Below are 15,140 nucleotides of genomic sequence, written 5' to 3'. Positions count from 1 at the left end.
GCAGCTTTTGTCTGGGAGTAATCCTCGGATGTTCAGTTTTGGGAGATGGAATCCCAATTTCAGCCACAGAAGCCTGGCTACAGAGGAGCTCTCCAGTGCCCCAGTGTCTCCGGGCAGCTGAGAGCACTCCCATGGCCCTGCCTGTACTCACCCTCGGAGGCTGAGCCTGCCCCTCATCCCCCCTGGCCCTGCCCATCAATCACTCTGAGCGGATGCCTCCACATTTCAATTACTCTTAGTACCGCCTGGCAATCCATCTCCTGGGCTGATCCCACCTGTCAATCACTTTTAGTCCTGCCTGTCAATCACTGACAGGCTAATCCCAGGCTTATAGCCCTTCACGGCCGACACAGACCCCGTAGCCCTAGACAGTCCCCGTAGCCCTCACAGAGCAGAGCCCTCGCAGTCTCCACAGCCCTCACAGAACCCCTCGCCCCCATCGCCCGCTCAGCTCTGCCAGCCCTCAGAGCCCCCACAGCCCTCACGACCGCCGCGCACGCGCCCTGCGCCCCACGCTCCCCGGCGCATGCGCGCCGCTCTCCCCGGCCTGCGGCCGCGTGTTCTGCCGTGCCCCGGATGTGGCCCCTGCCCGGGAAAATGGCGGCGCCGGGGTGGGCGGAGGGAGCGTTGTAGCGCCCGGTGCCGTCCCCGCCATGGCGGACCTGGGCCGGCAGCTGCACGAGTACCTCGCGCAGTCCAAGGCCGCTGCTGCCGCCACCGGTCCCAGCGCGGTCCCCGCAGTGCCGGCGGCCGGCGGCTCGCAGGAGGAGTCGGGGAACGGCGGCGGGCTGCGGGCCTGGCTGGGGGCGCTGAACCCGTTCCCGCCGGGCAGTGCCCCGGGCGCCACGGTGTGGCCTTGGACGGGAGAGGAGGACCCGTGGCTGCCGGGGCTGTCGCGCTGGCAGCGGCTGGCGGGCAGCGGGCTGTGCGTGCTTCTGGCGGCGCTGTGCTTCGGGCTGGCCGGGCTGTGCGTGCCGCTGCTGCTGCTGCGCGCCCGCAAGTTCGCGCTGCTCTGGTCGCTCGGCTCGCTGTGCGCGCTGGGCGCCGCCGCGCTGCTGCGCGGGCCCGCCCGGCTGCTGCGGGAGCCCGGCCGCGGGGCGCTGCTGTACCTCGGGGCGCTCTTCGGGACGCTGTACGCCGCGCTGGCGCTGCGCAGCACCGCGCTAACTGCGCTGGGCGCCGCCGCGCAGCTCGGCATCGCCGCCACGGCGCTCCTGGCCGCGCTGCCCGGAGGTGCCGCCGGCCTGCGCCGCCTCGCCGGGCTGCTCCGCGCCGCCGTGTGCGGCCGAGGCAAGGCAGCACTGCCTCTGTGAGCCCGGCGCGCCGGGGAGGAGCGGCCGCGGCCCCGCGGGAGTCCCTCACACACGGAGCCGGAGCCTCGCGCTGTCGCCAGCCGACTCCCAGACCGGGGACGCCGCTTCTCTTCGCCTCCTCCGCGTCCCGGCACGTTTTACTCGCCAGCGCTCGAGGAGCAGCAGCAGCGGGGCTGGCAGCCCGGAGCGGCCCCGGTGACTCGGAGCTGCAGGTGCTGTGTGCGGTGTCAGCCTGCCGAGCCGCCCCCGGGCTCGTTATCTGCCTTACCGCGCTGCCAGCTCCATAGCCGCGGCTTGGCATCGCTCCACCTCTGGGTGGGGAGCTGGCAGCATCCCGCTCATTCTCCAGCCCGGGACCGTGCGGCTGCTGCTGCGGCTGCTGCGGACCGCGCGGTCGGAGCCCATGCGGCGGCACTGAGGACTGAGGAGCGGCTGAGGTGCGCAAGGCTGACGGATGCTGAAACACGAAGATGATTTAGCAAAATGCCATCGAGGCTAGGGGAGGACATTGAAAAATTAACTGGTATTACCTCATTTTGTGCTGACCCCTACACTATGAACACATACTGGTTTTGCTGTCACCTCAGACCAGTGGTGAATACGAAGACTGTGGCCACTGAACTGCATTTCTCTTTATAAAGCAGCTTTAAAATAACCTTCCAGTAAGTGAAACAAACTTTCCTGGGGCTGTGGGTCACAAACACTGCCCATAATTGTAAGGGGAGGGGGGTGTTCCTGCATGATGATGAGAGGATGCTAAGTGCTGATATTGGTCAAGACCATTGGCGTTTGCAGGTACTGCTGTTAGGGACCAAATTGGGCTTTAAAACGGGAGCTTCAGCTCTTAGAACTTCATTTTTGTGTATAGATATTGCTCTCTGAACTTGGGCAGGAGTTGCTTACTTGTCCCAGCCTGACCTTCAGAAACAGATTTGCCAGTAACTGGAGCTCTGCTCCAGTGCAGAAGCTGAGCTGCCTTAGGAGGGTGCTGAATTCAGGCTGGCAGGGCTGGCTGCTCCTCTTTGGGCCGGGCACTGGACCCGTGCAAGGAAATGGGACACCGGGGCCTCACTGCACAGAGCCCCCAGGGAGTTCTCACTGAGCAGCTGTGCCTCGTGGAGAAAATAAAGTCACTGCAATACTTACCTGCTATCACTATTTAGTTTTAACAGATTTACCAAATACTTTTCTGAATTAAACTGAAATTGTTAAAGGGGGTGCTTAAGTGTACATAGATTGCTTTAATAAAAATATTTGTGTCCAATTGTCAGTATAGACATTTCACTAATGGTAATTTTTTTCCATTAAGAATGTAGATCAGAGCTATCAGAATAGCATTAAATTAGCTCTCTTGTTTTTACAATTTCTAAATTACAGTATATAAAATTAATTTTATTCCTAACAGCAGTGTAAAATTAAATGTGAGACAACCTCTGAACTAACAGGTAGAGCATAAGAGTCTGTGTGCAGCACTGGTAAAATAACATGACCTGAGGAGTACAGAGGTATAATCCCATTAAATAACTGTGCCCATTTCCCAGTAATAGTGGGTCATGGTATCACAGAATGGGAAGCTGCTTCTGTCTTTGCTATGCTGTTACCTTCTAAGGTTTTGTAGAAATGATATCAAATTTTCTTAGGACTTTTTGAGCATATGATTGTGAAATACTTCAAAACTCCATTTAAAAAGCTGCCCCTTGAAGAGTATTACTTAAGTACCTCAATTGTTTAAGGAATTAAACAATTATCAGAGGAAATAAAAGCTGTCTAGATAAAGCTGGGTTTTCTCTTGTTAGATACACTTTACCTTATTTTGGTAGAGGACTGTGGTTTAATTAAAGCCTAAAGCTCACCCTCTGACTCACAGGGTCTAAGAATTAGACCTCTTTTAGTCCCTTTAACATATATTTAGCTTACTAAATAAAAAAAAAAAAAAGAGGGCAAGCTTTCCTCTTTGCCAGTGATTAAATCATTAGTATTTCTTATGAAAACTTCAGGACAAATCCCAACTCCCAGACCAACACCCAAAGTGCCCAAAGTCCTTCAGATAGAGCTAAAAAGCATTTTTTCTCAAGGGACAAACTGTCATATCAGATGCATCTCAGCTGTTTCTAGTTAATTCCTTTTAGATCTTTCTGTCTCTCCTGAGCTCCATGGAAAAGATTTTATAGGATTTTCAGTTACAATTTTCAAATGTGATTTGATACACCACAAATTAAAAACTAAGTAAAAAGTGACTGACTGAACCAAGAGAACAGCAGTTAAAGCATCTGTGCTTTGGTGCCTTTGAGGAATATGGGACATCAGGACTTGAGCCAGTCTTTGGTAAACCTGCTTATGAGAAGATGCAGCAGCTGCCATGTGTTACTGGGTTGCAGGAGCCTCTAGAACTAAGTCTCATCCTGATTATAGCCTGAACTTCAAGGCAGGAGAGAGGGAAGCCTGGTAGTGGTTTTTCATTATATGTTCTACTTACAATACAGGACCTTCCTGAGGGGTACCTGTACAATAAGTACTTATGTGATAACATTTTCACTGAGGCTTTAGGTGTTAAAGGAGCCTTCTGATAACATGGTGGCTGGAGATGATTAATAGGAATGATTTATGGGGAAAACAAACTTGTGGTTGTAAGCAGCTTTATTATGAAATGTGGGAAATGGGAATAACCCCTCCTCCTCATTTCCCTCCTTTAGTAAAACCAGGTAACAATAGCCTAAAGAAAAAGACACTTAAAAAAACTTATTCTGGAAATGATGAATTGCACTTCAGCAATTAATGCACCAGACTCTGCTGAACACCCACAGCTTTAAACAGTGTGTCACACAGCTGCTGTAAAACATACCAATCAAGCTGCTAAACTTTCTGTCTCAGTTTCTGAAAACAGATGCTGTTCTCAACAAAAATCTGTGGCTTGCCTAGGTGAAGTGCAGAATGCCAATCTTTGCTGTGATGTTTGTCTTAGGATCCAGGTTATGTAACTCACTCTATGTCTTTGACAACTTGTTCTAAACACTATTCCACTCTTTTCTGTTTCAGGATGGCAGACTAGCAAGCAGTGGTGATTGCCTGCATTTTGGAATTTTGACCTCAGCACCATTGTAGACAGCTGTGACTAAAGGTGAAAATGAAACTTCTCTGTACATGATAAACCAAAGCCCTAGGAATCATCTCTCAGTATTTTAACTGGCTGAGATTTCAGGAGGTAGTTCTGTTGCTCCATCTGAAACACAAGTTTGCCCAAATACAACCCTCTGTAGTAGTAGGTGAGTAAAGAATCACACACTGTGATTTTTTTTTGTTAATTTTTGCTCAAATTACATTCTGTATTCATACAAAACCAACGTAACTCTTTGACAAACTGTACATATAGAAACAAGTTTCTGTCTGGAGGTGAACTGAAATCTGTGGAGATGCTCCATGTTCCACAACACTTAAAAGAAATTCCAGCTCTTGACAAAACAAGAAAGTGAGGGGGATGGGAGTGGAAAGAACAAAACAAAGGTAGCCACAATATTGCAGCTAGAGGCAAATGACTGGTTCAGGAAAAGAAAGACCCTTGTTAGGAACTAATGCACATTCAGTTATCCCAGTTAAGAATCCAGGTTCGTGGCATTGCAGGTGAGTCCAGAGTAGCAGTCTATTTAAATATTGTCCCACAAGGACTGGGCATGACCCAGTCAAAGCCTCTTCTATCGGCCTCGTCCACCCCGAGATCCTCCTCTCCGGGACTGGCCAGAGTTCATGTTATTTCCTCTTCCCCAGTTGCTGCTGCTCCTTCCTCCTCGAGAAGGGTTATTGCCTGCCCCAGGGCCTCCACCAAAGGCTTCCTCCCTGTGGAATCCATCGTGGTGGTCTCCATCTAGAGAACTGGACCTCCCAGATTTCTGCGCTCTCTGTGAAGGTCCCGAATTTCCTCGTCCTGCAAAGGAAGCACAGAACCAGTTACTGGTGTAAGTTTGAGCTGAGTCTCTTCTCAGACATGCCAGATACTGAGCTGCTTCTACTGTAGTGTCATCATTCATAAAGCAGCTGTAGCTGAGACCTGCAATTTTATGCCTCTTCCCTCACTACAAGTTTCTTATACAGATTTAGTGTCTCCGTTACAGTTCAGAAAACGGACAACAATCAAGCAATTCCTCTGGAATTAAAGGAGCTTGTATTTGATACTGTCAGCAGGCACTGAAATGAAGTCAGAATAATGACAGCTTTTCCTCCAAACTGCCAGTTCTTGTGCTAACACTGTGGTTCTCTCCGTGTTTTTATTGCAAAATACTTTTTTTTAATCCTAAACAAAGACATTGCACTGTTGACAAATTGAGACAGTTGAGGCTGATGGTGAAGATCATGAGTTACATTACTGTTCTTTTCAATTTTTTGCTAAAAATAATAGAAAAATGCTTTATTTTACTACACTAACCTGGAACAAAAAGTACTCAAGCTCTTACTGCCAGGAACAGAATGTTCTAATTCTCACAGAATAGAATTTTCTAATTCTCACATACCTTTTTGGTTTTGATATGTTTGCTATGAACAACAAAAAACCCCAACCCAATTCATTAGCCTAAAATAAGAAGCAGTATTCTGAGAAAACAAAATCAGTGGTAACCTTGTTTTAAGGACACATACTACAGCTAAATTCAGGTATTTTTGCTGCACTTTAGCAAAGTGATTTTTGTTGACTGTGGTTGGTTCCATGTAAAACAGTCACCAAATTCTTTCACAGAAACATTCATGGAGTTTTAATCTTCAAAGGACTTTCCCAATACAACTGAAGGTGACACAGCCCTCATATGAAGTGTTGTTCATGGTTTGTTTATCAGGCTTTCTGCCATCATTCTAAACTTTCTTTAGCATGTTATATTACCACATTTGTGCCTGGACAACAATTGTTTTGACTTTAACAAAGAATCTGACAGAGTTACCACAATCATTACTGAAGCTGGAAAGGAATCCTTATAGATTTGATAGATGCTGGCTAAGTTGAGAACTACAGCATGTGATATGGAAGGAAAAATACTGGTAGAGAAGTTTATCAGCAGATAAACATCTGTGAAGGAATGATAAAATGTAAAACATCTGTGATAACATTTAAAACATCTGTGAAGGAATGATAAAACCTGGGAACAGAGTCCATGCAGAGGAGGAGTGGCAAGCAGTTAAAACTGAATGAGCTTTGGGACAGTGCTGAGAGAAGTGGGCTGGGTTTCAGTGTTCAGTGGCAACAGACAGAGCTGTGCAGCCTAACAGCAACAAATTCAGCTGCAGGCTGCCAGCTCAGCATCTAGGAGCAAATGAGAAGGATGTTTGTCACTGATCAGTACCTGACGGTGGGTAGTCATTGTGAGGACATTAAAGAAAGACAGTATTTACACAAGAAAACAGAAGCCCTGAGATCTGTAAGAAATAGGATCAAGAACTGGCCTGATGCTAACAGCACTGACTCCAGAAGAATGTGTTCTGTGGGTTACAGAAACATGGGACCACTTAGAGGGAACTACAACACCAGGAACTGTGAGGAAAGAATGGAGAAAGTGGAACAAGTACAAGACAAGTGTAGAAATGCATGGCTACACCACATCTTAAACAGTGTGTGCAATTCCTAATTATCTCATTGAATTTAGAAAAGGAACATTTAAAATTCAAAATAGCACATACAGAGTAACATGGATAGTGAAAGAGACAGAACAATTTCTAGAAAGAATAAAGAAATCAGAGCTCTGACTTGGAGAAGAGCTGGTTCAGGCTGGAAGTGGTGGAGTTCAGTGCAATCAGAGGTGGCATTCAGTAATAACAGGGACCAACATTCAACTTAATTACAACACAAGACATCAAATTAAATTAGTGAATGATAAGCATAGATCAAGGGAAAAACATTTTCCCTCTTTTTTTTTTTTAAAGCACAGTCTACTTCAATTAAGTTTTAGAGGTCTGTCCATGGATGTTGTGTATATCAAAAGTTTACATGATTCTTCAAGCAATTAGAGGAGTACACAAAAGGTAACTAGAAAGCCATTAAATATAAAAATAATGTTTTAGTAAGTGAGATCTTCAGAGGTTTAGAGAGCACTTCAGGGACATATCACTCCAGGCTCAATGTTCTTATATTTGAGTTAAAGAATAACATCACAAGCATTAATATTTATAAACAACTATTCTGAAAATGAGGGAAAAATGTTCTTAATGAGTTTTCCAGCTGGAGTAACAGGGAACCAAAAACCAACTACTTTTCAACAGGGCAATAAAGAAGAGGATTCTGTGATGCTGGAGACAAGATTTGGATTTGATGTTTGAAAATCCCTCTGTTCTTATGTTCCTGTAAGACTGGTCTGTAACTTCCCAGCTGGTAAAATCAGATATTTACCAGCTCAGCTTTATCCCCTCTGAACGAGAAACTTCTGGATACACTTACTACTGAAAATACATGCCAGTGTTACTTAAGGGTTGTAATCAAAGGGGCTTTTTACCTTTGCCCCTCTCCTCTGGAGGTCCACCTGGAGCATCCATGTCCCTGTGCTCAGAGGTTCCTGGTCCATCGTGCCAGGGACGTTTCCGTGGTGGCAGTGAGGCCATGTCCATGCCCTGGAGTGAAGAGGAACGTTCTCTGTTGGCTGGAGAGTGCCCATCATGAGGAGGGTGATCTGGACGAGGACCTGTGCATGAAAACACAAGATAAGTAATGTTTATTGGATTGTTATTCTTCATTTTTGAAGGCAGCCACATAAATTTACAAACTGCCCACACTGTTTGGCACACAGTTTGGAGTTAAAATTATGTAAAGCTTCTCCTCTGTCCCATTTTTTAGTAAAAAAGCTAAAGGTAAAACAGATTTTAAAGATGATGGGAAAGAAAAGTGTGGCAGATGTAAAGTCTTCTTTCCAGTATAAAATACCTCCATGTATTTTAGAGACAATCACATCTTCATTTATTCATGTGCCATTTGTGCTTTGTTTTCCATGACATTCTACAGCTCTGTCTTGCCCCATATGGGGCTGCCTTTAGTAACACAACTGCAAATATAAGTTGTCAGACATTGCTGAAGAGATAGCAACACAGAGAAAGATTCCTGTTGGCATTAATAAAGATATTTAAAAAACCCCATGACATGTGATTCAGTCATCCAGAGGTGACAACTGCCTGGGCAGTTCTGGACTGTACAAGAACACAACTGAAAATCAAGGCTTTGAGGCCACAATCACTTCTATTCACTGTATTTAGAGACAGTTAAATTCTGTATAGTTCTTTCTTCCTAAATTTAAAAGACCAAAGAACTGCATTTGGCTTTTCTCATGGTAAAATACTGGTAACAAACGTGAGGTACAGGAAAAATACATGATTTTTAAAATAATTTTTAAAGTTATTATATTGTAGAAATCTACAAAGCTCATGAAATTTTTTACCTGGTTCTCTGTTTCCATCCCAGGAGTCTGGTTTCCTCCCTCCTTCAAAGCGTGGGAATTCATCTGGAGTAGGAAGCAAACCCTTCCGAGCTCCTGAGCAGTAAGAGAAGCAGGGGACAGGAGTGAGAAGAGACATTGTATTCATGAAAATAATGTCACCTGCCCAAGAAACGCCTTTCCTTCCTCATCCTTGTGTTTCTGTGTGGAAGAACATTCCCCTTACCTCTCGGAGCACCTCGACCTCGCCCCCGAGCACCATGGTCCCTTCCTCTGGAGTTTTCATCTGGAGAGTCAAAAGCATCATCTGGCCCAAAATCTTCAGGGCCAGGAAAGCCATCTCTGCCCCTGGGTCCCCGGCCCTCGTGCCTCGAGGGTCCTCCTCTTCGGAAGCTACAACAAAGAACATGATACAAATGTGGCTTTTAGGCACAATTGAAGCAGCTTAGTGATCAACTCATTTCTAAACTGTTTCACTTTATGCTACAGAACATACAGTTACTAGAACAGGATTTGTAGGTGGAAAAGTGCCCATTTCTGCCTTTGAGCACTTTGATAGTAAGCTTTGTAATCTTCCTTTCATATTTCCTTCCGCTGATTATGTTGGCTTTTCATACAAGAAAAATATTATTAAACATAGTGCATTCATTTAATGAAAAGGTGGGAAAAACAGTCAATGAGTGATGATAGATACAAGGTGAGGTAAGGCAAGGCAAAGTGTGAGTTCCCCTTAACTCTGATGCTCTTACATTCCCCTTCCCTTTTTTTCTTTCCATTTCCATCATAAACTGAAAACATAGAAGCAATGAGAGTTGTGGCTGTAACAAAACATTACAGGATCTCATTCCTATTAGCTCTATGATTCTTTTGCCAGACAATTCTCCTTTTCATTCCATTCTTCCAAGTTTACAATTCTAGCAAATGCATCTAGACTGCCCTTGGATCTGCAGGCACAGCGATGGCTGAACAGTGCACAGTGGCATTCTGCAACCTGAAGAGCAGTTTATCCAACTGCACTAATGAATTTTGTGTTGCAAAATATAATTACGAGCCTGATATTGATAACTGCTGTCTAGTAAGTACCAAGGGCATCTTTCAGGAATTTGATTGGGTTCTGCACAGCACCTTTGCTGAGTACAGCTCCTCCAGCACTGCACTGAGGCCTTGGACAGCCCTTCAGAGAGGAGAATGGCTCTTGCTGAGCTGTCAGTGCCATGCCAGGTAAGCCTGCAGCTGGCTGTGTCAGTAACTAGCAGTTCTGTTCCTGACACAAGCAGTTCAAACGCCTGGAGGGTTTGCAAAGCTCACCCTGCCCTGTGAGGACGCCTGTCTGTCACAGCCCGGCTGAGTGTTCCGGTGGTGCAGGCACACTGGTGTCCCCACCGTGCCACCCACGCTACTCTGCCCCCCCTCAGTGACAGCACACGGTGTGGAGCTCTCCTTGCCCCGTCACAGATGCCTCCCACCTCCCCAGTGTTCCCAGTTCCACACTGGCTGAACTGGAAGCACACAGCATTCCCGTGGTGTTGGCTGTGTGCAGCGTCCCCTTCCCCAGCTCATTAACGACACAGTGCATCCTATTACAAGCAAAACTTTAGATACTTTTATTTAGAATTTTAACAACATTAACCTTTTAATTACAAATTTAAATATTTTAACAGTAGTCATAACACAATACAATATTCTTAAACTTTTACATTGTTTTTAATAAAAAACAATAGGTCTGTCTCCACCTCCCAGAAAACAAACACAATACAGAGAGGAGGCTGCTGTGCCTGTACAGGTACAACAGTGGATGGAGGAGTGCTTTGTATGGACCATGAACCATTTACATTAACCTGCATGGTTTGGGAAAACAAACTCAACAGTTTCAGGTACAAATGGTTCAAATAATCACAGAGCAATATTGTTTAGCCTTGAAAGAGCACAGTCCTCTAGAGGTTTCTTAGAGGGCCTCCTGCTTTAATACTGATATGGTGTGATTCAACTTAGCTTGGAAATTACCAAGATTTTCAACATGAGGCCCCAGGGCTGCAGGAACAGGGCCTTTCCTATTTCAGGCAATTTATGGACATAGCTTGAGTTTTGAAATCTACGAAACCTACGCCTGACACAGCCACAGCTCCTAATATTGTGTTATGGACATCCTTATTTGCCTTTTCATATCAGTCACACATAAAGCCCTGCCTTGCATCGGGTTCAGTTCCTGTTTGACTGCTCTCACATCTTCTTCCCCGAGGCCTAGGACCTTACTGTACACAACTACACACTGTGCAGATTAGCAGGCAGGAAGAGGCAGGTCTCTGCAGTAGAAGCATCATGTTGATAAAGAGTAAGAACAGGACAGGGATGAAAAGGATGGGAAATTAGAGAGAAACACACATACACACATTTGCCTCTCATGCTTGATCAAACCAGTTACAATCTCAATTTCAAACCAAGTCAGCTAAACGAGTGGTTGGGATTAAGTCCACCACAGCATCTGCAGTAAATGGCACCTAGTTCACCTTCATTCTAAGAAAATCATCAAATTTACAAGCACAGTGAGCCTTTTAGAGCCCTGTGCCATTTCACTTCAAACTTTCTGGGCAAACACTTGTACTCTGATAAATAGAATACTCTTAGTTCAAAAGTCAGATTTGCAGGTCACAAGGTTCTTGTTTCCCTTCCTGAAACTTTTTAAAAATCAGGACCATAATAAAATATTTGCCAGTCCCTAAACATTTTCAATATAAGATCTGAAAAATCTCTACTGAGCTTCTAAAAGTCTTGTCTGCTGTGTCTTTTAGAGTTCTATGATGCAGACCATTGGACCACTGGACCATCCAACTGGATTTTCTCTGGCTTTACTTTTTAAAAATGGCTTTAATTGTTACCTTCTTTAAGTTACTGTTCTTTTCTTTTCATACTCTTCACACAAAAGGAAGTTACATCTTACAGAGCTAGGTAGAAAATAGCTAAAAGAAGAGCTGTATAGATGCAAAGTAAAAGGAATGTAAGAAAATGATTAAAAAGGCAACTAAAACACACAAAATTCACATTATGTGGAGACCACAGCATATTTGTAACAAGCACATGTTCTTATACATAGAGAGTTGGTGGTCAGTGAGAGGCTTAGACCTTGGAGGCCAAATTTCATTTAATTAAACTAACATAAATCTGGAGCAATTTTACTGATAATTCATTTCAGTGACAGCATTAATTCCTCCATATTTACATTGGTAACTAAAAGCAAATTTATCCCTTTGTGATTTATTCGGAGATTGTGAGCAATGACAAGGGCATTGCTGTAAATCAGATTATTTTTGAGTTCTTCGCTTGGCATTAAGAAATAAGTCAGAAAGAGAAATAAAATTTCTACAAGCAAATGCATGAAAAAATAAGTCTCGACAGTCCAACAGATGCTGTAAGTCTGGCCCTTCTATGTGGCAGTCACATCACTGCTCCTGCTCCTCACAAGGGCATTGCATCTCATCCTACAGTCTCTACAGTCATACTGTAGTTTGTGACTGGAGACAGAATCTCAAAATCCACTTCTAGTGTTCAAAAGTTTGTCACTTTAACCTTTAAGTCTCCTCTCAATTTTCATCAAAACGGTCTCAGATCTTCATCCTGTGTCACTGGATCTTCTCTACAAACTTTCCCCCTTCTCTTTACTTACTGTTTAAAGACACGGAAGCTGCTGTGTACAATGACCACTTTTCAAGTTTTCTTCTATTACTGAATGATTTTTATGGACTCTACACTCAGGTATATTAGAGTTTTCATTTCCTTATTGGTTTCCAGTTTATAAATCTGAAACAGATAGACTCCTTAATGAAAAGGAAACCAGGAATGAAAGAGTTCCCTCCATTTACCCTTTAACCCAAGAAAGAGAAAGGGATTCATTCTTACCTCTCGTCTCGCCTTCCTCGGAAGCGCGCGTCCTCAGGATCCCGTGGGTATCTGTCATCCGAAGGTCTCCGTCCTTCCCAAGCACCAGGAGGCCCCCGGTTGGAACCACCTCCTTCAAATTCCCTGTGATCAGGAGGAAAGGGAGGCCCAGGTCCACCTCGTCTCCATTTCTCATCTTGCAATGGCGGGCCTCCCCTCCCCTCGAACTCTCGTAAGCGATGGCCGAATCTCTTGTCAGGGTGGAAATCATCCCGGAAGTCGTCGGGCCGATCGAAGTCGTCGTGGAAGTCGGGGTGAGGTCCCCGCCTGTCGGGCATGCCCCTGCTGTCCCTGCCATCGCCCCAGTCCTGGCCCCCTCGGAACAGGCCCCTCTCGGGCCCGTGCTCGGGGCCGCCGCTGTTCTGCTCGTGCCGCCGGTCCGACAGCGGGCCCAGGTGATGGTTGGGTGGCCCACGGGCATCGCCTGGAGGGACAAGAAAAATCACAGCACGTTTCTGTAACCATTTCTAAATCACTTCAGGATGCTCTAGTTCAAACAGTTCTAGAAAGCATGTGGGATAGCTTTCACATGAAACAATATTTCTGAGAAAATTTTTCCTGTATATCCCACCCCACATGTCTGGAAGCTTTTCTCTCAGCCAAGGGCCTGCACTGTGCTGCAGCCATTTCTCCCTGGGTGCACTGCACTGGGACAGCCCCTCTTTGAGGAGACTGACTCCCAGGAGAACAGACAATATGTTAAATTACCTTTATTAAGACCAGGTCCTTGGTTGTGAGGGCCCAGACGACCTTGTCCTCCTTGCTGGCCCAGGCCTGGTATCAGTGGAGGAGGACCTGGGTTCTGTCCATCCTGTGAGCATGGAAGAACAAAAGCCACGTGAATTCCATGTGTGAGTAATGAAAAATGTTTGTAGGAGTGCAAAACAATTTTCTTTCCAGAAGGTCTGCAGCTGCACAGGTTGTACACAGAAACAGCTCATGTTCCAATGGTTTCAGCCTCAGTTTGCAGACATTCCCATCAGTAATGCTTCAGTCACCGAGAAACACAGCATTCATAGGAATAGCTTTGCAGCTATTCACATTTTATCTGTCACAGCCAAAGATGATAAAGCTCATATTCTTCCTAAGTATGAATATTCTATAAGAATGTATTGAATTTATTGAGTATTTGATACAAATATTCTGTTCCTCTGGAAGAACAGAGGAATTTTCCTGAGGAAAATATGTAAATTTGGTTGAAAAATATCAGGTACTGATTTACAGGCAGTTAAAAGAGCTTCACAGACCAAAGAATTCATTTGGAAATGAACAAAAAAGAGAAACTATATATACAAAATAAGTATCAAGAATGTTGGGATGAGGGGACAACAACAAGGCCATAAGGAAACCTCTTCTCTAAAACTCTCTAAGTTTTTAACATGGAAATACATGAGTTTAATTTTTAACATGATGGCAAAGTTCATTTTTCTTCATTTTAGGATTAAAAAATAAGCAGAGGAAGTAGAGTGGGCAGAATTTTGTGTGCCTTATGTGATCCCAAAGAAAAAAATAAAGTATATAAGTGGTTTTTGGTATAATTTTCTCATTTTTTGGTGAATTTTAAAGGATAAAATTATGATGTTTAAATTCAGCTGCTGTCACTGACTCATGAATGATTTTGACAGGACCTGCTGTGGTGACATTGGCAAGAAAACTGTGTCTGGATGATGTTCTGATTCTGCCTTTCAACAGCACAGGGCTGACAAAAAGTCATCACTTGGGGTTTGTGCTTGACTGGAACTGAAAAGGGACATGTACAGAATTTACACCACAGATAAAGAATCCAATCCAAATAAAAATATGAACCAGACAGAGCTGAATCCTGCAGGGCTGCAATAGAAAACCTTCCTATGCTGACATGACCAAAAAGCCAATCCCCCCCCAAACCCTTACCAGAAACCCCTAAAAATGTCATTTTTTTTCCTAGACATGTTTAGTATGCAACATTTAGGCTTGGCCTTCACACTAACTTGTTAAAATCCTTCCAGACTGCAGTCTGGAAATACTTAAAGACCTGTACTCCAGCACACAAATGGGTCATAATTACACTGCTTAACTTCTCCATGAATCAAAGTGAAATCATTTTAATGCTCTAAATTTATTTTTGAGAAACACTACCTTTTGTTTCTGGTTGTAGGGAAGCAGAAAGTTTATTTGTGCATTTAACCCCATCATATCTTGAAATATTGTTTTAAATTAAAAATTTATATTCAGCTGCAGTGTAGGTGATAAACACAAGAAAGCACACAAATATGTACTACAAACTTCATATTTGCATTGATTAATTTTGTAAGAATGTTGGAAAAATAAGCAAAATAAAAGATCTTGCTTAATGTCCATTAAAAAAAACCCCCAAAATCCCCAAAAATACTTTCCTAGTGATGGAATGTTGACTGGAGTCCAGAACAAATCCATCCTCTGACTAGGTAAGTAAGAGCCAGCTATCACAGTGACTCTGTTGTTCCCCAGCAAAACCTTGCTGGAGTTTCAGCATTTCCCA

The 15,140-nt window shown here is 44.5% G+C and overlaps 2 protein-coding genes across 6 annotated transcripts in view; one reads left to right on the top strand and one right to left on the bottom strand.

Moving 5' to 3' along the window:
• The first annotated feature begins 573 nt into the window (after positions 1-573).
• Positions 574-14,231, top strand: SFT2D3 (SFT2 domain containing 3). Of its 5 annotated transcripts, none has more exons than XM_036388547.1 (4): positions 574-1,975; positions 4,350-4,431; positions 5,076-5,263; positions 7,548-14,231. In XM_036388547.1, the coding sequence occupies exon 1, from the start codon at positions 654-656 to the stop codon at positions 1,311-1,313; it is 660 nt and encodes a 219-aa protein (XP_036244440.1). In that variant the 5' UTR covers positions 574-653; the 3' UTR covers positions 1,314-1,975; positions 4,350-4,431; positions 5,076-5,263; positions 7,548-14,231. The 5 variants fall into 5 exon arrangements, with proteins under 5 accessions (XP_036244440.1, XP_036244438.1, XP_036244439.1 ...); XM_036388545.1 differs by having other exon boundaries at positions 4,350-4,576; XM_036388546.1 differs by having other exon boundaries at positions 4,350-4,576; positions 5,420-14,231.
• Positions 4,599-15,140, bottom strand: part of WDR33 (WD repeat domain 33) — a 71,981-nt gene continuing 61,439 nt past the window's right edge. The window contains exons 18-23 of the mRNA XM_036388541.1: positions 13,349-13,451; positions 12,602-13,064; positions 8,934-9,100; positions 8,711-8,803; positions 7,778-7,963; positions 4,599-5,232 (exon numbers count right to left, since the gene is read on the bottom strand). Of these exons, the coding sequence (XP_036244434.1) occupies positions 5,003-5,232; positions 7,778-7,963; positions 8,711-8,803; positions 8,934-9,100; positions 12,602-13,064; positions 13,349-13,451 (1,242 nt within the window). The 3' untranslated portion in view covers positions 4,599-5,002. The remainder of the gene's footprint in view (positions 5,233-7,777; positions 7,964-8,710; positions 8,804-8,933; positions 9,101-12,601; positions 13,065-13,348; positions 13,452-15,140) is intronic.

Source organism: Molothrus ater, chromosome 10, assembly GCF_012460135.2.
Source record: "Molothrus ater isolate BHLD 08-10-18 breed brown headed cowbird chromosome 10, BPBGC_Mater_1.1, whole genome shotgun sequence".
Classification (NCBI taxonomy): domain Eukaryota; kingdom Metazoa; phylum Chordata; class Aves; order Passeriformes; family Icteridae; genus Molothrus; species Molothrus ater.
This window is presented reverse-complemented; position numbering and strand designations above follow the sequence as displayed.

Bases quoted from the DNA above. Each gene is read 5' to 3' on its own strand.
- SFT2D3 (XM_036388549.1), top strand. From the start codon at position 654: ATGGCGGACCTGGGCCGGCAGCTGCACGAGTACCTCGCGCAGTCCAAG.